The 24,646-nt window shown below is 55.7% G+C and overlaps 1 protein-coding gene and 2 long non-coding RNA genes across 3 annotated transcripts; 1 reads left to right on the forward strand and 2 right to left on the reverse strand.

Annotated features, from left to right (window-relative positions):
* Nucleotides 1–253: 253 nt before the first annotated feature.
* Nucleotides 254–5,215, reverse strand: LOC121057721. The gene is made up of 2 exons (XR_005813900.1): nucleotides 3,451–5,215; nucleotides 254–3,174 (listed from the first exon to the last, which is right to left on the reverse strand). It is a non-coding gene; the product is annotated as an uncharacterized LOC121057721 (long non-coding RNA).
* On the forward strand, nucleotides 4,078–5,290 carry LOC121057722. The gene is made up of 2 exons (XR_005813901.1): nucleotides 4,078–4,199; nucleotides 5,116–5,290. It is a non-coding gene; the product is annotated as an uncharacterized LOC121057722 (long non-coding RNA).
* A 1,417-nt stretch (nucleotides 5,291–6,707) lies between these two features.
* Nucleotides 6,708–11,875, reverse strand: DYNLL2 (dynein light chain LC8-type 2). The gene is made up of 3 exons (XM_040532276.1): nucleotides 11,705–11,875; nucleotides 8,773–8,911; nucleotides 6,708–7,106 (listed from the first exon to the last, which is right to left on the reverse strand). The coding sequence occupies exons 2-3, from the start codon at nucleotides 8,902–8,904 to the stop codon at nucleotides 6,969–6,971; spliced, it is 270 nt and encodes an 89-aa protein (XP_040388210.1). The 5' UTR covers nucleotides 8,905–8,911; nucleotides 11,705–11,875; the 3' UTR covers nucleotides 6,708–6,968.
* Between the last annotated feature and the right edge of the window lie 12,771 nt (nucleotides 11,876–24,646).

Raw genomic sequence — 24,646 nt, forward strand, 5'->3', positions numbered from 1 at the left:
ATGCATAATTCATGTGCATAATTTTATCTCCGCTGTGTATTCTCCAGGGACGTATTCTAGAAAATGCTTTCTTTCCCCTCCCCTCAACACTCTTGTCCTTCCAAAAAGTGCCGTAGATGCAAATCATTGGAGACAGCAAGGGGTAGTAGCTTTGCTGGGTTACTAAATAAATGCTAGATTTGTCTGAGTTTCTAGCCTACGTCTTGGCAAGTTATGCAGATTGAAGCTGTTGTATAGACAAGCAGGCTTGTAATAATCACAGGATTTTAATTGCTTTCATTGTGAACCCTGGCTGCTGATTGTATCTGCATGGAAAACTAACAGTTTGCACTTGCAAATGCTAAAAATGTTAAACAATAATGGCAATTAGAGATAATTATAGTTATTCTGAAGCAAGGATTGGAGTTAGACTCCAAGAAGACATCCAGAAAGAACGGAAAGCGTTGCCCTGTTTACTGCACAGACTACAAGCTGCTTTTCATACGATGAGAGAACTGCCAGATTTAATTGCTTAATGATTTTCTATAAAATATTTAAGTAACACGGTGCCTTAAGCGAGCCCAGGCTCTGCCGGAATTGCAGGTGTCGGCGTTGCTGGGGGACGGTCACAGCGCCAAAGCCCTGGCCTGGCACCCGGCGCTTGCTGAGTCACGCCGGGCTCTTCTGTGCCGTGCAAGTCACCGGGGCCACCAGCACCTGGGGACACTGCTGGAGGGGGCCGGGTGGGTGCCAGATCTCAGCCCGGCCAGCCGCCGTTTCAGGGGGAGCCTCTGCAGCTCCAGATTTGCCCCCTCCAAGCTGGCTGATGGACCCGGTCAGTCGCTCCCTGCCAGGTCAGTTTGGTCCCTTAGAGAAAACGAGACCTTTGAAAGCGGATCGAGGAAGAGGTTTTGTCCTCACCGAAGCATTTTGGGCTTCCCTCAAAAACAAAACAGGCACTTATATATTCCCAGAGCTGCGCTCTGGGCTGGGTGCCAGCCACTGTGTGCAGGCTGCGGCGGGGGCACATCCTGCCCACGCATCCCACCCGTGCGTCCCACCTGCACGTCCCACCTGCGCATCCTGCCCACGCACCCCACCTGTGCATCCCACCCCGCATCCCTCCTGCTCCCAGCCCCTTGTCGGCCCCCAGTAGGCCGTGATGCTTGACACAGCCCCTTGGGAGCTCTGCGAGGTGGGCACGAGATCCAGCCCCAAGCCTGGAACGGAACGCTTAACCTCTTGCTCATGGAAAAAACGCCTGTGTAAGACGGGATTTCCGTTCCTCTGACTCAGCTTAAGCAGCACAGGGCTAAAGCTCTGCTCGCGCGGGGCGTGCTGTGAGGCATTAAACTCTGCCCGTCCTTCTGCTGCGTCCTGGCAGCGCTCAGCACCGCTTGCCCCACGCTGGGGTAGGACAACGGGGAACGCTTTGCCCAGGGCCTGGCTCGGTGCCTCCATCCTCACGGCAGCACCCGAGCAGCTCCGCAGACCCCCGCCCCGTCCCACACGTGCAGGTCGGAGGTGCCCGAGCAGCTCGGGGAACAAAGGCTGCTTTCACAGGTTCTGCAGGAGTGCGAGGGACTGCCGTGGCAAATTCCTGGCATGTTTTTATGGGCTGTAACCAATGCAAGGGGGCAGAAGCGCTCCCAGCAATCTCCTCCCACTGAAAGCGCTCCATTCACAGCCGGGCTGGAAGGAGGCGAAAGGAAAGGCCGCGCACATGTTGAAATGCAGGGGGGTGTTGCACGGGGTGCTTGCACCTCTCCTATAAACCCCTCTGCCCGCCCAGCAGGGCCAGGCCGTTCCCCTGAGGCCACTAAAACAGCCCGCTTCCAGAGGCAAGGGAAAAGGAGCCACGCGAGGGCCAGATGAAACTGTCCCTCGGGCTTAACCCAGGGCCAAATCCTGCTCAGCATCGAAGCCTGGGCCTGTCCCTGCTCGGGCTGCAGGCAGGGGAAGGGACAGGACGGCATCAGGCCCAGCAGGGCCGTGCCCGAAGCACAGAGCAGGTCTCAGAGGAGAGGCCGGAAAGAAGGAGGCCAGAGGCTCAAAAGCCAAAAGATACATCTGGATGCCGCCCAGGGCAATCCGTACGGGTCGACGTGGACCTGCCGTGTTTGAGACGGTCCGGACGGGGCCTTCTGCTTTACGGCCATCCCCGTCCTCTGCTCCCCTCCCTGCAGCGGGATTTAGCTGTGCAGGGGAAACCCGGCCCAGCACGGCGCTGGGTGATGCCACCGCCTGCCCTGCCCTGCCCTGCCCTGCCCGCGGCCCTTCCCTCGCTGCCCCTGCTCGGCACCAACACCTCGGGTAAGCGCAGTGCCTGGGGTCGCTCGCAGAAGGGCTGTTGGAGCCGCTGACCGGGGGTGGGCCGTTATTTATCTCACCGGTACTGAGTCACTGCTCAGCCTCAGCTAGCTGCTGCCTCGAGGGAGGAAACACAACCACGGCCGGCTCCTGCGAGGATCCTGCAGCTCCGTATCCGTAGGGGGCTCTGAGAGGCACGCCTCATGCACAGGCGTTGCTGCCGTGAGTCACAGCCTGGCAAAGGGTGTCGGAGTCGCTGCTCAATAAATAGAACAAAGCCGGGAACCCCCGGGTGGGCAGGGACGGCACAGCCCCGCTTCCTTCAGCGAGTGCCAGCCGTCTCCTCAGGGTTTACCAGGCAGGGACCGAGCGCGAGATCAAGGAGACTTCCACGTTTCAGCACAAATCTCCCACGAAAACGCTGCGAAGAGGAACATGTCCTTTGGGTGCCAGGTTTACCGGCAACAGGCTCTGCCTCCGCGCGCCTGGGAGGATTAAGGCTGCAGTGCCGGTGCTGCAGGGTGACTTTGCAGGACGGGAGGAGAGGAGAGCGCGGGCACGCGGCCCCGCTGTTCCCACAGGAGCAGGCTGTGGAGCCCGGCGCCTGCTCAGGGTGCCAGGGCTGGGAGGACCTCGCCGTCACTCTGTCCCTTCCCAGAGTTACAGGTGGTCACAGCCCGGGGCGGGGAAGATGAATATTGTGCCAGCAAGGCAGGGAGCAAGGCTGGCTCCTCCCTGCTACAGGAGTAACGCACCTCCTCCAGCTGCTTTACTCCGCGAAGAGAAGTGAATCCCAGCTAATGACTCACAGCTACACACACGGAGCACAGCTACCAAAGAGGAGCCCCTTCAGTGTCACAAACCTCTGCTTTCGCAAGGCCACACCTAGAAGAAATATAAGGAATTGAAAAACTCGGTCCGCAAGGAAATAACGTGACACTCTCCCCAGCCACGAACCCGCAGCGAACGCACGCACACGTCTGCAGGCACCGTCCCGAGCCCACAGGCAGCAGCCAGCAGCTCAGACCGCTGCCCTCAGACGTTTTCTGAATGCCTGTAAAGCAGCACGGTAACATTCACCGAGCTTACACTGAAATAGCAGTTTGCCCAAACATCTGGAAGCAGTTTCGTTCTCCAGATGTTTCCCCCGCAGATACATACCTTCCACTCGGTGCCCCGGATCCAGATGTTTCCAAACAGCTCCACGCTCTTGCTGAAACTGAGCAGGCGTCCTGGGGACGCTGCCAGCCTCCCCAGCGCAGCCACAGTTAACGCTCCGAGGCATAATGCAGGACACCTGCACGTGGTGGAAACTGGAGACAAATGCGGAGCCCAGCAATGGAAAAAGTCAAAGCCAAAAGCTGCGTCAGACAGCTGCTGGGGAGCCCGGGGGGAAGGCAGCGGGGACACAAAGCTCTGTGTTAAAACCTCAGCCTGCTCTCAGCTGCGTAGAGGGAAGTGCCGCTTGACTTCGGGCAGCTCGTGCCTTCCAGAGCCCCGGCGCTACACAAAGGATCATTCAGAGGGAAAGCCGAGGACGTGCAGCGCCGGGATCTGCTGCAGGGGTTACGGGCAGGTGAGCAGGGCTTGGTTTCACCGCCTAGCCTAACGCTGAAGGTGCGAGCTAGAGCTTCTGCTCCTCAGCCTGGAGCAGGACTTCCGCTGCAAAGAGACGTTCAGGGAAGCAACAAACCCGTTTCCTACTCCGTGTGCGTCAGTTCAAGGAACAGCACCCCACCAGCCCTGGCAGGACCTCCGCTTCCCACCAGGGATCGATTACACCAGCACCCAACCACCGATACACCCAAACGCCACCGCAACGAGTGCTTCCCTGCTGCCAGCAGGGCCCTGCTTTTCACCCTGTGTTCAGATGAGCAGCTTCCCAGCGTTCCTCAGCCACTTTGTACCGGGTGAGCCCCCCACGCACCCAGAGGGCTTGACTCCCCCAGCCCTACAAGGCTGCGGATGCTTTCTTGGAGCTGCAGCACCAACTCACCCGCAGCCACGCCGGGAGCGCAGAGCCTCAGCACAGTTTAGGTTAAGCTACAGAACCACGCTTCCAGCTAAAAGGCTCCCTGGGAGCACAGAGGGAGGAGCAGCAGCGCTCCCAGCTCCTCCCAAACTTAGGAACCGCCTCTGCTTTCCAGCACTGTCAGGTGCAGGTTAGACAGACTGCCTGTGTGTAGCAAACACACTGCTGCTTATTTGGGAGTTTTTTGCTTTCAGCTCATTTTATAGCCGCTTAACACGAGCCTCGTGCTCGTCTACGGCTCAGCTTCCCCTTGTTTGGCATGCCAGGGGTGCTGTCCCGCAGCATAGCTGTCACGCTGCTCCAGTTGGTAAGCGGCTCTGCCAAAATATCGGGGAGGCTACGAACTAAAACCTCAGTCGTCAGGAGCAAGGCGGGGAGGGGAGCTAAGAGCAAGCCCACAGCCCCTGCAACATGCAGGGTACGAAACACCAGCTCCAGGCAACTGCAAAAAGGCAACTGCAAAAAGGCGAGATGCGAAGCAGCTGCAAAGCACACAGAGGAAGCCTGAAGGGGTAACAGACTTCCCTGCAAAGTAGGGAAGACACCCGAGCATGCACAGGAGCCAGGACCCCAGCTGCTCTGCTACCCCCCGTCTGCCTGAAGCCATTAAGAGGTCAGCCCCAACACCTTCGGATCTGGGTTACTTGGCACAGCAGCACCCAGCAGGGCTGCGGGAGGATGCACTCCCCTCACTCCCTCCTTCTGGCTCCGTGTTTGAGCCAGGCCTGAGGTCGGTGCCCACACAGATGGGCCACATATGCTCCTCGAATTGAGTCTCTCCCCCCCTTCTGCAGAGCTACCTCCTTTGCATCATGAGCATCTTCCAGGGCAGAGAGCTGGCCGCTCACCTTCTCCAGACAAGAGCGGTTTGTGCTTCGGACAGTAGGCAATGAAGAAACCGGAGGCTGTTTAAATGTGTCAATTCACCTTTAATGTTTGAAAAAAATAAATGGTATTTGAGCCATTGCAGTTATGAAGGGAACATATCTTGCTCCACAAGAGACCGTGAACAGGTTCACATTAGACTCATGCTTGGAAAAAACAAATCCAAAACATTCTTCTTTCAGATCAAGAGTGGAGTTCCGAACAGACAAGACCCCAAGAGTGCCCCAGACAGCCCAAGGCACATTACCCCAGTGCAGACATTTCCATCAACATGAAGTAATGACAGCTACATTCTTTCTAGTTACAACATTGTTCTATCAATATTACAAAATTAGGCATACTTTGGATTTTGCACAGAGACAAGGACTTTTACTTCAGGAAGTAGTCAACCTGGGTCACCTAAGTCATTTCACAATGAAGAGCTCCCTTCACTCTGCCTTTCCCCACCCGAGCAGTGACTTGTTACCAACACCAAATTTGTCCTAGAGACACGAGTTAGGCTCACAAGCCCAGTGGTATTTGTCTACGAATCAGTTAACGAACCAACAGATAGACTACGACAAGCACCAAGTAGTCACGTGCCATCACACGGCGTTTGTCCTTCAGAAGGATTTCTCCCACCCAGATACAAAACACTTCCTGCAGTTTAATCCAAGAGTCAGTACATACTAAGACAACATCACTGCTGAACCTATTGGAGACCAAGACATTTTTCTGCCATTGAAGCAGATGTCACATGAGTTTCCTTCACACAAACATCACATGTAAATTTAACTTCTTGGTACTGTGCTTTAAGAACAAAAGCAGATATCAGAACATGGAGGACAGGCCTCCAGAAATAGCTTATCAGCTACAGAAATAAAAAAGGAGACAGTGGCCACTTACAAGTCTTCCACATGACTAGCTTGTTTTAAAGGAGAGCATCAAGTTAAGGCAGTGTTGAGACAACTGGCTAAGAACATGCCAAATAGCTGTTGTCAGCAGTCACCAATTTGATATCCTACTCCGTTTCAGGGACAGGCCGTGTGGCCAACTTTAGGTCTCAGTACCAAGGTCTAAAGACCTCAGCCACAGCACGCTGCTTCCCGCAGCGAGCAGCAGCTCAAGGGGGCGCTTGTTGAAGCCTTCTAGACCAGGCTGAGGTGCTTACAAGTCTAGGTCAATGCTTCAGCAGAGCCAAAAATACAGTGATGGGTACTGAAAGAACACCGAGGGTGCCAGCTGCAAGTCTGGTAATCACAGTCCAAGGTGGAGTTCAACTCATGTGAAAGCCACGTAAATAAGAGCCACCCCACCAGCTTCCAGGTGGTTTAAGTACCTGCGCTGAGGTTACTGGGAGAGCCAGCTCTCTACAGTCTGCAGGGTGGGATCGGAGGCTCACGCTGGCTTTGCTCCTCATTACAAGATTAACAGTCTAGTAAAACTCAGTAAGGAAGTCAGGGGCTTTTTGGCCTGCCCAAAGTTTTCCCAGCCTCAAAGAAGGAGTTACCACTGAGGGAGCTGTTGTGGAATAGTTTTATTTCTTCCCACGTAAAGGCCATTGTTTAAGCATTTACAGGTTTCCTAGTGCAATACAACCAAAAAAAGCAGTAACAAAAAAATGCCGCCTTCTTCCCAGGCAACTAAACAGAAGTAGAATTTTACTGCAACATATACACATTAAATATAGTATACAGTCCATGCAGCGGCATAGCCATGTTAAAGGGAGTCGTGGCTTCAGCCATCAGTGCATTACAGTCCGAATTTCGCTTGCTCCTACTTCCTATCCAGACTTGAAGAGAAGAATTGCAACCTGACCCAAGTAAAAATAGATGAAGTGCTTTGTCTCGTGTGTTACATAGCTGCCAAAGTTTCTGCCAACAATGCAGTGCCAAGTTGGGTTGTATTTCTTGTCAAATTCCTGAAGAAACAGAAGAGAGGCGTTAAGGCCAAGAAAGCCCACATGAAAATAGTTCTAAGCACAAATTCTTTGCTGGTTCTGTTCACACGCTAACGCCCCTCCTCCCACCTGCAGCATCTTTACATTCCCTGCCACAAGACACCATTGTGTTGAGTGAGGTAGCAACTGACATGAGCCAGGCCTCTGCGCTGGCTTGTCTGAAGGATCCAACACAAGCAAGTTATCTCCCGAGATGTGGAGCACACATCCGCCCTGGGCAGAACGAGCAGACCTAAGCGCTCTCCCTGGTACAGACCTATTCAAGCCCCACGTGTAGGCTAGCCCAGGGGAATATTTCTCCTCTCCCATTCCAAGCCCACTCACAAAAAAATAAAAAAAGACTTTGGCATGTCTGCTCCAGCAAGGCATTTGAGCTTAAAGGTCACCTAAAAAAAGGAAGGAGAAGCCTGCCTTATGCTGTGTGGGATACTTCACGGAGGGGAAAAAATTTGCAGTGAAAATAAGCCGGCAAATTCACAAAACAAAACCCTGAGGTCAGAGGTGAGCAAGGTGAACACCGGACCCTCAAGAATTCTACTTAGTCTTCTACTTAGCAGGTAAGGGAGGGTTAAAGAATTTTCCTCCCTCTACTACACAACTCCCAGGAACACCCTTCCCTCCCCCTCAGAGCCAGAACAGACTCAATGTTCAAGATTAAAGCAAGACTTAGTCCTCAGACAGCAGCAAGACAGTTTCAGCTCTTTGCAGGTAACCTTTGAAGTAAGGAAAAGCTTTTGTGCCAGGGCTTGAAGGTGCATCAAATCACTTCCCTCCTCCCAACACGTTGGAAATAAAGGGCAACTTTTTGGATTCCTTCTGCTGCATTCACTCACTTTACAGACTGCATTGCCCCAAGCACTTTCAGATAGGTCTCGCCTCATCAGATCAAAGCGACCTGAGAAGTTAGGAGACACCTTTGAATCCTTCACATTCAGGGTTAGGTTACAAGCAAGGCCCAGGAGCTAATCCTGGTGCTAGGGCTGTAATCATCTTCCTCCCCGAAAAGCACTTTGCCTGACCATTCAGAGAAGTGGCTACAGGGGAAACCAACAGCTCCCAGATGCTGACAAGCATGAGACTGAAGTTAACGGGTTCCTGAGAACAGGGAGGCGCCTCTTCACAAGAGGGGGCAACTGCCTGCACTGCTTTTACAGCAGCATCTCTGTGCATCCCTGGCAGGCAGCACAAGGCTGCGTCCTCCTCCACACCCGCTGCCTCAGAGCCAGAACACGCAGGCAGAACTGCTCACGCAGGGCTGCCCACTTCCGAGGGAAACTTCGGAGTAATCCCACCCCGCAGCAGCACTGCCAGCCCAGCAGCAGCTGCGGAGCAAGTCCTGAGGAGAGGCTGCAGCCAGCTCTAAGCTGAGAGATCCAGAGGGAGAGCACGCACTCAGCTTGCTCAGAGCTTGCCAGAGCAGCGGAGCAGGCCCTGCTCTGCCACAGCCTTCCTCTGACCTTGGAGAAGTCACTCCTTTCTCTCGGGAATAGTGGCAAGAAGCAGAAAAAGCATCTCCTCCTTCCAAACAGTCAAGTATGAAGTCTCAAAACACTCAGGCCCGAGACACACACACGTAAGAGCTTCAGCCGTAAGTCTCAGGCAGAGCAGCCCCCTCACCCCCCGTTACCTTCTTTATATATGCTGCAATGTCCTTTTCGATGTTGTACTTCTCCATTGCCTGTGTGGCACAGTCAACAGCATCCTGCTGCATGTCCTCGGACATGTCCGCATTCTTGATGACAGCCTTTCTGTCAGACATGGTGAACCTAAGGCAGAACATAAGATTCTGTTAATCCCTTCCCCAGAAAGGAGAAGCTGCCTGTGCGGAGGTTTTCCTCTCTACGGCAGGCTGCGTCACAAGCCGAGACTACCAACTCCCTGCCACAACCAGCGAGAGTTTATCGGGGTAGCCCACAGCAGCCCCAGGCCAAGATCTCCCTTCCGGCTGGAGCACTGGCACTGTCCCGGAGGTTAGATCAGAGGTAGTCCAACATCACCACCTGCATCGAACAGGCAGAGAAAGCTGCGTGGGAGGAGATGAGATGCGTGGAGACACAGCCCTCCTAGACATCGAGGGGCTACAGCCAAGCTTGCCTTCCAGCTGCACCAGCGGTTTGAACTTCATCTGCTCAGAGCCTCGCGAGCAGACCCCAGGCAGTCTGTGCCCAGCGGAGGCGTGGGAAGCATGTCAGCGCGAGCACTGCTTTCACCTCACCTCGACCGGAGCTGCTGTTGCTAGTTGAGCCTGGAATGACAGGCGGAATGGGGAACAGCACTCATTCCCTCACCTCACCACTGCTTTGCCACTGAAACCCAGACTTCAGCAGTTCTCACGGGACAAAGCCGGTCTGACAAAACAGAAACGCCACGCTGCAGCCTTGAAACACACGGGGACGCACAGCCAGGGCCAGGGAAAACAGCCTCCCATTTTCCTCCCCCCACCCGTGAGCCAGAGCCCAGGAGCTAGAGACCAGCATGCTAGTGCTGCCCTCATCTCTAGGAAGCCAGGGAGAGGTAACTTGAGCGGAGCATTTAACCCCTTGACTATCACCCACTTACGGTGTTTTGTACCAGGCACCGAAGCCATTCACACGCAGACTTACCACAGCCCTTCTAGGGCAGCATTCAGCACTGGGACACGGCCCGTGTGCAGATCATGTCATCCTAGAAAGCAGGGATTTGGCAATCCCAGCCCTGCAAGCAGAGGCTGACCCATGCACCAGGAAAGGCTCCCGGGCAGCCCTGCTACGAGCTGCCCCGCTCCACCACCGCCGGGCAGGCCCAAGCAGGGTGCACGCCTTGTCTGGGGACTGGTCAAGTGAAGGCCTGTGCTGGCTCCTTGGCAACAGCTCCTACCAGAGAGGATTTAAACTTTGCGAAATTAAGCCTTTGGTGGCAACAAGTGCCTCCAATTAAGCCTGCAGAGCACCATCAGGTTTGCTAATACTTCTACAGCACTGCAAGTCTGAGCACTACTACCACGAACGCTTTGAAATAGTGAAACTACACATTCTTAGCTTTACCAGGGAGTGAAGAAAATCTGCTGCAATGATCGCTTCCTGGAACAGTCCCAGAAAACTGAAGGAGTAGCTTTGTTACAGCAATTAAAGGAGCCTGCTACCCAGAGAGAAAGAGAATCCAGTTACATAATTGCAACCCTACAATTACAATACTTCAATTCTTTACTCTGCACTTGAGGATTTCTACTGCAACCTTAATTTATGCTGTTTAGATGCAGTGTTTAATACAGCACTGCTATTAACACACGCTAATAGCATCAGGAGGAATGGCAGGAACTGAGCTCACACAGCAGAGAGCACACGCCTCTACCCCTGCTCTGGAAAAGCCGCTTCCAGTCACTTTGTTCCCCTCTCTGCTGTGGTTTAAGCCAGCAGGTTTCAGCCTGGGGCCTAGAAACCCTGGCCATGAAGACATCACTCAAGAGAACCAAAATGCCTGCCTACAGATTTCCATCCACTATCCAGGGGGCTGGCAGATCCTAAAGAGTCTTCAGGGGGTCCACCCCACAGGAAAACACAGGAAAAGGGAAGCAGCAGAAATTCACTTGTGGGTCATTCTTCGAGGAAAGCCTCTTTAGGGAAAGAAGGCGAACAAGTTCTCACGGATTCCAGGCCTCCCCATGCCCCCAGCGCACACAGTTCAGAGGGCATTTGCCATTACATAAGCAGACACCGAGTGACCCGCAGCAAGCCTCTTCCTTCCCTCCTCATTGTTCAGGCAAGGAGCATTTCAGTGCAGGCCCAAGCCGTCAAGGGCCAGCAGCACCAGAGGAACAAGCCATTATCCTTCAGCAGGGCTGCAGCTGCCTGCCTGTCTGCCCTCCCAGCACCACTGCTCCAGGGCACAGCAACCTCCAGGGGCGGGCAGGAGGACCCCTGGCACATGGCAGGGGCAGCTCCCACCACCCCACTGCAGGGCCCTGGCTCCACCGCGGGTCACACAGGCCCTGTGCCCACCAGCCCAGCCCCACGCACACGCCCCATCCCTGCAGCACGGAGCGTTGCCAGCCCTCGGGGCCCTGCCACCCGCACCGGGAGGGGGTGGGCACAAAGCCCCGGGGCAGCGCTAACAGCCCAGCCCCAGCAGCCCGGGGCAGGACGAGGCCCCAGCCCAGCACCCTCCCGCAGCGGGGCAGGATGGGGCCCCGGGCAGCGCCCAGACCTCGCCTCCCGGGCTGCGGGAGGAGGCCCCGGCCCAGCTCCGCCGCGGCGGGAGGCGGCTGGGGAAGGGGGCGCGGCCCGGCCCAGCAGGGCTCGGCGCAGCCCGGCACGGCCCTTCCCCGGCGGGCCCGGGCCGAGGCTCTCCGGGAGGCGGCGGCGAGCGCAGGCCGGGCGCTGCGTGACCTTCACCGGGGGGAGCCCCGGGGCGGCGGTGACCTTGCCCGGAGCGAGGCCGGCGGCGGGGCCGGGGGTGCGGGGCAGGCTGTGGGACCCCCCCCCACGGGGAACCGCCGCCACCCCTCTCCCCTCCCCTCCCCTTCTCTCCCCTCCCGCGGGCGGACCCCGCACACGGAGCCCCGCAGCCCCGGCGCCGCTCACCTTCACAGTGACGGGGCCAAGCCGGGAGAGCGCAGCGCGGCACGGCACGGCACGGCACGGCACGGCGCCGAGGAGGAGGAGGTGGGAGATGCCCGGACCCGCGCGGCTCCGCCCGCTCCGCTCCGCTCCCTGCGCCGCGCCGAGCGCTCTGCGCCGCGCCGCCGCGCCGCGCTCAAATACCGCCCCGCCCGCTGCGGCGCGCGGCCCGCCGCCCTCCCATTGGCTGCGCCGCGCCGCACGCCGCGCCCCGATTGGCTGCGCCGCCGCGCTGCCCGCCGCCCCGGCCCGTCCGCCCGCGCTGCTCTGCCTACATCCTGTTTCATCCCACAATGCCGCGGGGCCGGCGCGGGGCGGGGCGGGGCGGGGCGGGACGGGGCGGGGCGTTGCTACGCGGGGGCGGGGCCCGGCGGGCCCGATCCGGGGGGGTGCTGAGCCCGGTCCCGGGGTGGTGCTGAGGGGCCCGGCCCAGCCCGGGGCCGGTGTGGAAACCTCGGCGGTGCCCCCCCCACCGACATCACCACTGAACCGTGTCCCCAAGCACCAGCTCCAACCTCTCCACGAACACCCCCGGGCCCCGGGTGCCCGCGTTTGCAGGGTGCTGGGGGCGCCGCTCTGCTCCCCCGCAGGGCTCGGCCTCGCTCCTGGCCCTGCGGCACCACGCAGATTTCCCTTCCCCTCTCGTTTCTCGGGTTTTTCCTGATTTTATACCGGCAGCGAGGCTTGGGGACCCACCGCGGCCACCAGCGCCGCGTCCTGTGGGAGTCTCTGCCTGTCCCTGGGGTTCCCAACCGAGCCCTGCCAGCCCCAGCCCTGCTTCACGTGCCCATAAATTCCCAGCCCTCCTTCACATGCCCATAAAACCCCAGCCCTGGTGCTGAGCTGGCCAAAAAGTGTCCCCACACCAGCTCCTGGGGTGACCCGTGGCCATCACGGTCACCGCAAGAGCTCGCCTGCAGCTTGCAGAGCCTCCGTTTGGCTGCAGTGCTGGCAAGTGTGAGAAAGCTGTGGCGTTTTGGAGCTAAAGGACAGGGACAGAAAGGGGACGGGAGAGCCTTTTGGCAATGCCGGTGGCCTGGCAGAGAGAGGTGCTCGCCCGAGGCTCCCCGGGTCTTTTGGCCCCAGAAAAGACACAGGTGTCTCTCTGGTGACAGGACAGAAAGGCACCGAAGCACAGGAGAGCCACGTCACGCCGGTCTCCTCGTGTTTCACGTACACACAAAAGCCAAGGTGAGGACAAAGGGGAGAACAAAAACCCCGTTCATTCCGAAGCCCAGGGAGAGGTCTGGTGCAGCGCCGTGATACCGCGCTCTGCGTTACTGCTTTCCCTGCAGGAAAGCCGCGGTGAAGCTCGGTGTGAGCGACCCAGCAGGTACCAACCAGAGCTGTCAGCCCCTCGAAGGGCTGATCCTGCGCCTGGCCGGGATGTCCTGCTCGGCCCCACCGAGCACAGCAGGGCTGGCCGGAACCTGCTGCAGAGGCACAACGCCGGCGCCTCGGCTGCTTGGGTTCCCCCCGCGGAGCTCCTGCCCTCGATAAACGTGCTCCAGGCGTGCAGCTGCCCTCTGGGCCGCCCGTCTGCCAGGCTGGCCACCCGCCAGCTCTGATTTGGGTTGCTCCATTTCACTTGGGCAGAGGCGCCAAGACGCCACCCGAGCAAAAGCCCAACAGAAAAAAAACACGAGCGATGCGGGAGCGGAGGAACCGCTGCTGTGTTCCTTTTTATTGCTTTTTTTCTGCAGTTTGGCAGGAAGGGGGAGCGGCATTGCCTGTCCTGCCGGGATGGTGCCCTGCGCTCACCAACACGCTCTGGGTCAGCACCGCCTGCCCAGCGAGTATCCTGCCTTCAGCAGTCCCCCATTTCGGGAGCATCGTGTGGCTGCAACCCTTCAAGAGCTTCCATCTCTCAGCAGCAGCGGGATCAAATACTTTTATGGCGGTGTTTCCAGAGGCTCCACGTGGCCGGACAGGGGCTGGAGCATGCTGATTTGGGGGCTGAGGAGGGGGGAAAGGCAGTGCCTGGTCAGCTGCTGGAGCAGGGCCACCTGGAAGGGGCAGGAGGTAGGAGCTGGGTGTCCCCAAATCCACACGTCCCCACGTCCACCTGTGCCTCAGCAGGCTCCGGGGGAGCGTCGGCACACATCTCGGCGAGGCTCCCGGGGGCGTCTGGCTGCGAGGGCAGCCGGCTCTGCTCAGGTTCACTGCACGGCGCTTGGCTGGGCTATTTATAGCTCCGCCGAGTCTCTGTTGAGGCAACAGACCTTGGAGTCTCGCGGATCTCTTTTATTAGCACGCCCGGCTGGGAGGCGCGGAGCCTTGACTCTCCCCGTGCCGGGCCGGAGCGGAGCAGCACCGCAGGGAGCAGAGCCCGGCCATGGGGGCAGCCGCAGGACCCGGCCCGGCTGACGGGCAGGAGGCAGCTCCCTGTCCCACACACAGCTGCAGGGGAAGGTCCCCGCTCTGCTCCAGGAGCCCCGGTCTCAGCCAGCCCCAAGCCGGTCCCGCAGCGCCGCTGCCGCGCCAAGCCGGGCCCGCGGGTCGGGCGCCACCGCCCTTGGTGGAGGCGGGTTGCCCAGCCTGTATGGCTGCCCCATCCGCTGCTAATGAAGGAGCTTCGTTAGCGGGCAGGGAGCTGAGCTGCAAGAGTCAGATCTCCATTCCTGCCCCTGCTGCTGCCATGAAGTTCTCACTCACTCACGTTCTTCAATCACGTGCAGTAGAGTGACGGCCACGAAGCCGAGGTAGCTGCGGTTTTGGTATCCTGTTAATCCTGAACTGAGGCTTGGGCAGATGATGGGGGCTGAGCTGACATAAAGGCTAGAGGCAGCTGCTGGACGATGCTTGTCCCACACAACGGGAACCCCGGATTTCACCCCAGGGCCCCTGTGCTTTAGACCTGCCGGTGTCCTCGTGGTGCTGGTGGGTGCCGATGCAGTGCCCACCTCCCCAGGGACGCCCGCAGCACCTTCAGCCCCCCGGGGCAGGAGTGAGCCACCCACGGGGGTCCTGCTGCAAAGGAATGAGGAATAAAACCTCGGTCCTTGTCCCCAGGGGGTCAGCGTGCAGCCACCCGGCCGGTGTCAGCACCCAGAGCTGCGGTGAGGCGGCCGCCCCTGCAGGCCAGGCGCTTCTCTGGGCACGGGAAGGAGCACGGCCTCCATGGAGGAAGTGCTTCAAATGCCACAGGGGGAGATGCGTTCCTGAATCGTGACAAAAAGCCTTTATTTATAAATTGCTCCGAGTGCACTATATAAGGCGCTTCATGGAGATTAAGAGGAAAAGGGCCTGGCTGCGAGGAGCAGTTTGCCATCTAAGGCTGCGGCCTGGCTCTGCCTGCGGCCGGGAGCTTCCCAGACAGACACAATTCCAGCCCCAGCCGTGACTCTGCCCCTCTGTCCTCAGGTCCAGCCTTTCTGCCTGTGTCCTCATCCCGAAGCCAGGACAACATCCGGGATAAAACCACACGTCTGTAGGAGCCGGCAGTACAAGTGTCCCCTTCGTCTTCTGTCCCTGCAGCAGTTCTGTCCGTCCCACCTCCTCCGTCGTGCCTCCTGTACCTGCTCGTCTCTCCACTCTTCTCCAGGCTCAGCCATCAGCTGCTTTGATGGCCAGAAAGCATCAATAAACACAGCAGCAGCAGCAAAGCAGCTTCTCTTTAGGAGAAGTTCTCTGTCTCGCTCATCACTGCGGTCCCAAACCTTCTCAGTCTGGGTCCTCCCCTGTTGCAGTCCCACCCGAGGCTGCTGTATGAATGATTTGTTACCAGGAGTCAATCGTTTTGGCAACTGTGCTGCCAGCCACATTCAGGAGGTTTGCTCCCAGTCCCGGGCTGCTTTGATCAAGTTGTTTGTGAAGCAGTTTTCAGTGGCTTGGTTAACGTGGGTTATTATCTCCCCGGAATCCCTGCTATAGAGGCTGAATAAATCCCAGGGACAGAGAAAATGCCCTGTAAACATCCAGTGGGGAGCTGCCTCTGCAAATGCCGAGGGCTTGATCGCTGTAAGCAGAGCACTGTCATCAGTATCAGTGCCCCAGTCTCGAGGGTTACTGCTCAATAATTTGGGACAATTGAGCGTTTCCACTACCTGCCCTCCTCTTCTGCGTAAGGACCCAGCCCAGGCGCGTTTCTCTTCCAGGAGCGGCTCTCGCAGCCACACACGGGGCAGCCTGGGCGTTTCTCCAAGGCAAATGGTTTTAAAACTGTGACGAGCTATAGAAGGCTTTTTGTCTAAACACTGCTTTCCACAAGGTAGTGTTTCCTGCGATCCTGCAAGCGCGATAGAAAACTCTTTAATACTAAACGGCGTGTGAGCCTTATTAATATGTATTCAGGTCATCTGCTCTCTGCAAGTTTTTGCAAGTGACTTGCGGTTCACGCGGGATCCATAAATAAAAACACCTATCGGGAATCTGGGCAGGGTCACATTAGCACAGGAACGTAATGAGCGCCTGTGTGCATGCTGCGGCTGGACATGCCAGCAGCTGGGACCTCCCTTTAATCTGCTCTCCCCAGAGGTGAAAGGCAGGTTTAGAGATGGAAAAGATGGAAAAAAAACACCGAAGGAAAAGTTGCCTCAGCCCCGTGCTCTGTGTCTGTGCTCTGCAGCAGTCCCAGTCTGACTGCAAGGCAGAGGGGCCTTAGGACTTCAGGACTAGCTGGGTGCTAATTTCACTTCTTCCCTCGAGTTTCTCCATTTTTCCCTTTTCTGCCCTCCCTTCCATTACAACACTTGGGATGGATGCTCCAGCACGAGCCTTAAAACCCAGCTGATTTTCTCTATGAGGTCCCTACCTGCACATCAAAGGCTTCCTACATTTTTAGGGCAGTTGTGGGCATCGACACCACCCTCCCGTGAGCCACGGCACTCGCCAGCATGGGTTTCTGCTCACGGCCACCATCTGTGGATGAGAAGAGCACAGCGCTGCCGCAGAGGAGCTCGGGGCGAGGGTCTCCTGGGGCCGGCTGTGGTGCGGGGATCTCCTCCTGCACCTGCACAGCCCATCCAGAGCCGTCTCGTCCTGGTGCTGTGCGCTGCTGTCCCCTGTGCCGTCCTTCCCTGGTGTGCGTCTCCTGCGGGCTGCGGTCCCCAGGGGTGTCCCCGCTCTGGGGACATGCGGTGGGCTCACGTGTGGGCCAAGCGGGAAATCTCCTGGTAATTATGTGGGTGCTCATGCATGAAGACATTGAGCAGCCATGCGTGCACTAACTGGGCATTAAAATGCAAAATAACTGGGCGCTCGTGCACACAGTACCTGGGTGCTAATGCATGCATTAATTGGGTGCTCATGTGTGCAGTAATTAGGCATTCCTGCATGCAGGATCAGGGCATTCATGCATGGACTAACCCTGCGCTCGTGCACGAACCAGTTGTGGCTGTGTAAGCTCAGAGTGCCCACGCAGGACATTTTGGTTGCTCACACGGGCGCTGGTTGGGCACTCACGTGTGGGCTAACTGGGTGCTCATGCCTGAAGTCGCCGGGTGCTCACACGGACATCAACTGGGTGCTCCTGCGTTCGCTGCTGGGACACTGGTGCGTCAGCCAGGCACTCGTGCATGACCTGGCTAGGGGCTGATGTGGGGACCCCTTGGCCACTCACACCTGGCTAACTGGGCACTCATGCATAAATTAACCGGGTGCTTGAGTGCGAGCTATTTGAGTGCTCATGCAGGAATGCAGCAACCCTGCAATTCGTGCCCCCCACTGGCGCCGTGTCCACAGCCTGGCCAGGAAACCCCAGCCAGCCCTCCGTGGGCAGTGGGCGTGGGGCTGGGGCTGCCAGGACCCCCCAGAAGCTGCTGCCCCCTGCCTGGCCCTGTCCTGTGGAAAAAGAGTGAGCTCCCCAGGGTGCAGAACGGAGCCACTGCCATCAGGTTCTGCTCTGGCACAGCACGGATGAAAGACGCTCCGAAGGCAGGAGGCGAGGTCTCTGCCGTGTGCGGTGATGTAGGTCAGTCTCACTTCTGAGCTCTACTTAGGCTCTAGCCATTCCTGAAGGAGGAAAAAAGAATAGAATCACCCATGTTGACACTACTTTTCTGTACCATCACTGTTGTGGAAGTTACAGCACCATCTGCCAGGTCTGTTTTAATCCAGGTCTGCTGCAGTGACTTCTGCACTCACATTTCTTGGGGTTTGGGCTGTGGCGGAGCACACAGACTCGCTTAGCACAAAGATCCCAGCTTGAAAAAGCTTTTGAGTTGTTTGCTCTTACTGAAAAGCAGGTCCCGTGTCCGCTGCCGAGCTCTCACCAGAAGCCATCCCGCATTCCTGCACATTACAGCGTGTCCAAAGCGTGTCGTGGGCGCCCGGGCACAGCTCTGCAAACCCACAGCAGGCAGCAGCAGCATGCCCATGAGGCTGGGGATGTGGGGCCCTGTAGCTGTGTGCACACATGTACACGCGTGCCCGTACCATGCAGATTCTCAGGGGCTTGCCGTGATGCCGGTGCCTGTTTCGGGAGCCCCCTGGGCTGGCATCGACGCAAGCAGTGCTCAGCCCCGCTTTGCTGCCCTCCTCGCCAGCTGGGTCAATCGCGTATTAATGCTCTCACCTCACTCTGCAGAAGGAGCTGCAACACTTGACCCAATCAATAAATATACATTTCATACATCCCTTAAGCCTGTAATACCTCTCTGGATGGAAGAGCCCACGAGGGATTTTGTTTTAATTAGAGGGATGCTCCGGGCCACTCTGCCCAGCGCCTGCCCAGCCTCAGCAGCTCGGGGGGGGGGGCTGCTTGCAGTGCTCCCAGCCCAGCCTCCTGCAGCAGCAGCCCCACGGCCCAGCCAGAGCAGGAGGTGGGGGGCTCGGTGTGCCCACGACCACCCCCCTGCTGCTGCGGGGGAGCCAGCGGGATCAGCAGCCACAGCCATGGCCCGGGTCCCACCGCCCCTTGGCCTTGGCTCACCTCCTGCTGGCGTGCGACAACGTGCCAGGTGGCTGCGCGCTCTCCAGGCAAAGGGGATTTATTTTTAAACAGTTGGCTGAAATCCTGCCTGCACCTCCAGCAAAAGGGCAAGGCGGCTCTGCTCCGGGGATGCAGGCGGCGTTGGGGCCGTGCTGCCAGCGGTGCGGCGCTCGGTGCCGACGGCGATGCCCTGCGTGGAAAGGGCCGAGTGGCTGACCGGAACCCTGTGAGAGCTGCCGAGGAAGGCAATTAACGCTGGGGCTGGGTCCTTCCCTCATTTCGCAGCCCTCTCCCTTTCAGCTGCCTGTGCTGTCCTCAGTGAGACGGCGTTACAAGGCTGCACGAGCTGCCCCCCAGCTCCAGCTCCAGCCTGTTATAAAGCGGGCATGGTGCCGCAGCCAGTAAAACCAGCTCCAAAACCCAGAGGACCTTTTGGAAGCATTTCAGCATTTCTGCCTAAACAAAAGCCAGCTTTATCTCCTAACAGAAGGGCTGAGGAGACAGGAAGAACGCTCAGCTTTTGGTATTTTCCTGCTTGTGAATCCCATGCTGTGCTTCCCCATCCTCACCCCTCGTAAGCAACACACGCGGTGTGAGTGCCTGGGCAGGGTCCGGCCACATGCCCTGGGATAAAGGGCGTCATTTATCTGTGGCAAGGAGGTGTTGGGATGCAGTTTGTGGCATGGAGATGTTGGGATGCAGTTTGTGGCAAGGAAAGAGCAGAAGTGTCTGCCTGGCAGCCCCAGTCCAGCTCGGTGTTTGACTCTAAACAAGCAAGAGGCTGGCCAGGCACACGGCTGCCCTCTGCCCAGGAGGAAGAGGAGGAAGAAAAAGGGGAATAAAAGAAGAAAAAAAAGCCCTCGAGGAAAACAAACACTCACTGACGTCTGTTATGCTCTCAGAGAGAACAAGTGGATGGAGCCGCTGCTTTATGCTTGCCCGTAGGACCGGCAGCGTACATTTGTTGGTTTTCTCCCTTCTGCTGCTAACAGCCAAAAAGCCTCGCAGGTGACGGCCCTGCGCAGACAGGGCTGCGGCCAAGCGGTCCATGAAGGAAAATTGGACAGACCATGGAGCGAGGCACACACGGCCCAGCTATTCATCACCTCTGTTCAGAAGGGAAAACAAACCAGAGCTGCTGACCGCGGGGAGCGAGGGGTGAGCAGTGCCCACACGACGCTCCGTGCGCCTCGGCCCCGCATGGGGTAAGGCAGCAAACCCGAAACCCCTTGCAAAAGGAAGAGCTGGGTCTCTGAACACAAAGCGGTGCGTGTCTAGTGCAGGGCTTCACTTGGGCAGGACGAGTGAAGGAAGCAATACAGCCCCCTGACACGCCACAACACCACCGGGAGCTGTGTTTATGGTTAGCTGGTTCCCGGGGAGGAAGCGCGGCTTCGCCGGCGCTGCGGCTCTGCGCCCTCACCAGCACAGCTCTCCAAGGCTCCCGACCCCATCAAGCTCCCTGCTCTGCCCCTGCCTGTCCTGCGTTTGGTATTTTGGGGTAGGAAAATGTTAATACGCTGCCTGGGAAACTATACAAGTAATATCCTACATTCGTGCTTGGATGCTGCCTCTGAAATGCAATGATCTCTGCTATTCTTTTTATTTATTACCCTCAAGTAGCTGCAGCACAAAGGCACATCAGAAAAATAAATAAATAAAATATATATTTTTCTTTTTTCTATTTGATATTTCAGTTGGGCACTAACTAGTCACTCAGAAATCATACCAGAAGTGGCAGCTGTCACACCTTGCTTTGCGCTGTGCAGCAGTGAAGAAAAGGCACCGTCCACGCAAGACACCCAGCGTGCGTTCCCTCCTTACTTCTGAGTGCAGACATCAGCTCGCTGATTTAAAAGCAGTTGGGTTTGTACCTTCCACTTTTTTTTTTTTTTCAATTTTTATTTTTATATCTGTTGGACACAAACTGGGAAGTTTCCTAAGTGGAGAACATCTGGATCACAAAATGCTGCAGAACAACTTCTGCTGGGAACAGAAACGCCCTTCTCCCATGGTTACGTGAAGTTATGCAAGTCGATGAAACAGTTCCTAAAATTTGGGTTTAAAACATTCTGCTTGAAACTAATTTTTAATGCATTTCTCACTTGTTCTGCTTCCTTGTATTAAAAAAATCAGCAAAACCACATCCATGCCGCGGGGCTGCAGCCTGTCGTCTCCGAACGCCCTGAGCAGAACAGGGAGCGGAGACGGCGGCCGCGCTGCCAGCAGCCTCTGATGGAAAGCTAATGGAAAACCTCCTTTAAAAACCACTGAGGCCTGGCAAATTTGGGTTATTTTTGGAGAGCAAAAAGCCTCGGATCTCCTCCCGCTCCCGAGCCTCAGCCGGGCAGCACGGCCGCCACACAGACCTGGCGAGCACGGGCTCATTTCCAGCCTGTGCCAAGGGCTCCCCCCGACGCAGTGTGCGGGACCCGAGGGGACCTGAAGTCACGGCAACGGGAAAACAAGGCAGCGTGCATCCCGAAACCTGATTTCTTAAATTAACCTTTAATTGCTACCAGCAAGGCAAATGGCACTTAGAGATGTTACAGTCACTGCTCCTCTGAGTAAGTCGTGTTAATGGCTTCAGCGGTGTAGGTGTTATTTTGGAGAAAAGAGATCACTGTTCCAGAACTTCTAAAGCCAGGCATTGGCACAAAACGCATAATCCTTTGCACAGTTTAGCTCAGCTAACAACGTCATGTGCTTAAACAGCAACGAAGCCACGGTGCTTCGCTGAGCCCTTCACGCCGTGTCCCCTGCAGGTACCCCGTCCCTCTCTTAGCAAATTATTTTCACAAGCTTTTAAATCTCGTTTGTAATTAGTTAGCTATGAATGGTCCCAGGCAAGGCTCCGGCTGAGGCGCAGGGGCTGCCAAGCCGCTGGGTGCTGTGTCCCCGCGAGCAACCCAGCCTTCTCCTCCGGTGGCTTTTCCTGTTCCGATCTCTCCCCGTGTCTGCTCTCTGGGGCTGGCTCTCAGGAAGAATTCGTAGTCAAGGTGCGCTGTGTTTCCCGTCTCCATCAAGACATGCCGCGGCATGTGCACATGAAATCTTTTGGCTTATGCGTAAGTGAGTAAATAAAATGAGCTCTGCCCTCACGCACTTTTACAGGACGTATTTTCAAACTTACAGACTGTCATTGTCTTATCAATGCACTCAGAGATTCTCTGAAAAAGTTATGCGCTCCATTTTTTGCACATACAAGCTGATAACTTGGAGGTGCTATTTAAAATTAAAGCCCCCAAGCCATCAGCTCAGTATGCTGAGCTCTGAAGGCACTGGGTAGCTTCACGTCACTGCTCAAGTGCCGAAGGAGCCCAGGTCCCACTCGGCAGCGCGTTCAGAGCCATTGTTGTGGGAGCGGACCAGGAAGTTTGGCCAATTCAGAGCAAAAAACATCGCAGTTTACTGTGCTGTTTTAAAAGCGGCCCTTTCCTCACCAACAAGCTGGGCTTTGAAGAACTGCTATTTTGCAACACGGTAAGATTAGTCAAAACTAAGCCCAGCTGGATCTCACAGCGCTGAGGAGGCTGCCAGCGATGAGGGGAAAACAGGTCCTGCCCGACACCGCGGGCGCGCGGCCAAAGCCCTCGAGGAGCGCCCGTGGCTCTGGCCATGATGTGCCCTGGCTCTGCCGGTGATCCTGGGAAAGCACCTGCACCTCCAGCACCTCTGGTTTGTCATAAATAAAGGAATTTTGAGCCCACCATAGAGCGCTTCAGTGTCTGCATAAAGACACTACGGCATGGGCATGGTTGCTGGAGCAGAGGGAGGGCGCATTGTAACACCGTGGGAAGACGTCCGAGAACGAAGGGGAGAGAAGGAACGCTGTGAAAAGGCCAGAAAGGGCCAAACCAAACCCGCTGGGTGTCTTTCTCTGTGTGGGAAGGCCGAGAGCAGGCTGAGGAGCGATCATCGCAAGCTGTACTGCAGTGTATCTCCAGCTGGACACTTCTTGTTCTGAGTTACCTGGTTAATATTTGCATTACCGATCAACATCCACAGTTTGAAAGCCCTGTTTTTCACTACACTCCTTCTGAGAACGAAAGCCTGTCATTTTACAGTAGTTGCATTTTTTGCAAGACTATTTGCCATTTGCTCCCCAGTAGTTTATTTTCTACGTAATTAATGTTTAATGATTCTCAACATATACGTTTTGCTAGAAAGCCAAAAGCGACTCTGACAAAGCAAACAAATGTTCTGCAGCTTATCCAACTGCTTTAAGCGCTCCGCTGATAACACGGAGCTAAAAAAGGTAATGAGAAAGAAAACGTTCAATAATTGTATAAAGAGACACTTCATTAAGGTAATTAAGGCAATCGTTCAAAGTAGTTATGAGGATTATTAACACACAAAAGAAATTATGCAATAGGGCTTTAGCAAACCAGGCAGACTTACCATTATTTTATGATGCCTTTAAGAATAACTTTCAGCAGCTTAATAAGCCTTTGAAAATAAAAACTCATTCCCTGGCAAAGGACGGAACCTTCTTTATACCTGGGAAGGGTATGTTCAGGGTCTTTGAGACTTTTTGGGGAGACGAAGGAGTGATTTTATTTTTTCCAGTACGCAACAAGCATTTCTACTGATCTGGCAAATAACTGAACTAGCTCATTAAATTATGCTGGTTCAAAAACTATATTTACTCCAAAGCACCTACTGAACTCACGTACACAGTTGGGTACATGGTTTTCAGCTCGTCCCTGGAACCTCGTGGGTGCTGCAGGCTATGCCCCACCGGTTTGTACAAAGAGAACGGTGAAACCATTAAAACTCTTTAAAGATGCAGAAAATCCCTAGATAGTCAGCAGTTTATACTTGGGTAAACCACCATGTCTGAAGATGGGCTTTCTCATAACGTCTTTCTGTGATTAAGAGCAGTGTTTATTTAAACCACCAGCAACCTAACACAGATATTACCAACGTTAAAAATCATTACAGCAGAGGACGTTACTGTACTTTAACCTACACAGGAGAGAAATAAAGGCATTTATAATAGTCAAACACATTATACTGAAAATATCTTTCTAACTGCAAGTCGTTCAGATTGCTGTTTTCTAGAGGAATATGCGTTTTTAATTAACACATGAAAAATGAAGTATGCATGACAGCCACTACTACTAAAGAGGTATGACACATTTCTCAATATCTCTTAATTAACTCAGGAGCCTAGAGGGCTTTTCTGCACACTCAGATGCTGCTTTTACCCCATCCCTGTGGTTACAATGATTCAGCCCTTCCCTCACCGCATGGACTCGCCTGTACTGATATGAAAGATACCAGGGGATCAGTGAGAGACAGCCAGGGTAGAGACTGCAAAAGTGCAGCAATTTAAAAAGTGTTTTAGTATCCCTCCCACATCTGATACAGCGTGCGGACCGCACAACAAACTGTCACTTCAAAGCAATGTGGGCCATGTGAAGCATGAGCAAACGAATGGAGTTAGGGAGAGAACGTGTCCCCGCAGAGCTGCCGTGCTGCAGGGGCCTGGGGGCACGCTCAGCACCCCAAAACACGAGCAAACTCCCCGTGCTGCCAGGTGGGGACTCCCTGCAGCAGCGTGTTCGTCAGCCCTGGTCTCCGAGGCAAGGGAAATGCCCTACCCTCCAGAACCGGGCAAATTAATAATAAATAATAATAATAAAGACGCTTGGGTTTTCATGTCACCTGGAGGACCTGCTGGCCAAAACAGCGCTTCTGCTTGAAAGCGAAGTTTGGCTCACTTAATTGCATCCTCATTAGTTAAAAGCAATTTGCACATTAAAAGTTGCATTTACTGCCTTAACAAATCTTTCAGGAATTTGTGACTAACTAGAATAATAGTTCGGTGTTTAGAAGTAACTTGACCTAAGCTATAATCTCGTAAACATTACATAGCTGTGCGTTATTTCCTTACTTCCCGGGAACTCCTGTCCTGCCTCCCCCGTGCTTCTGCGGGGCCGCGCAACCCCCGGGGTTGCTCCCCCTCTAGGCCTTCACTTTTATTAATAAACGCAGACAGAAAACAAGCGGCACACTTCAAAGGTTTGTGT

This window comes from Cygnus olor, chromosome 20 (assembly GCF_009769625.2).
Source record: "Cygnus olor isolate bCygOlo1 chromosome 20, bCygOlo1.pri.v2, whole genome shotgun sequence".
NCBI classification, from domain to species: Eukaryota; Metazoa; Chordata; class Aves; order Anseriformes; family Anatidae; genus Cygnus; species Cygnus olor.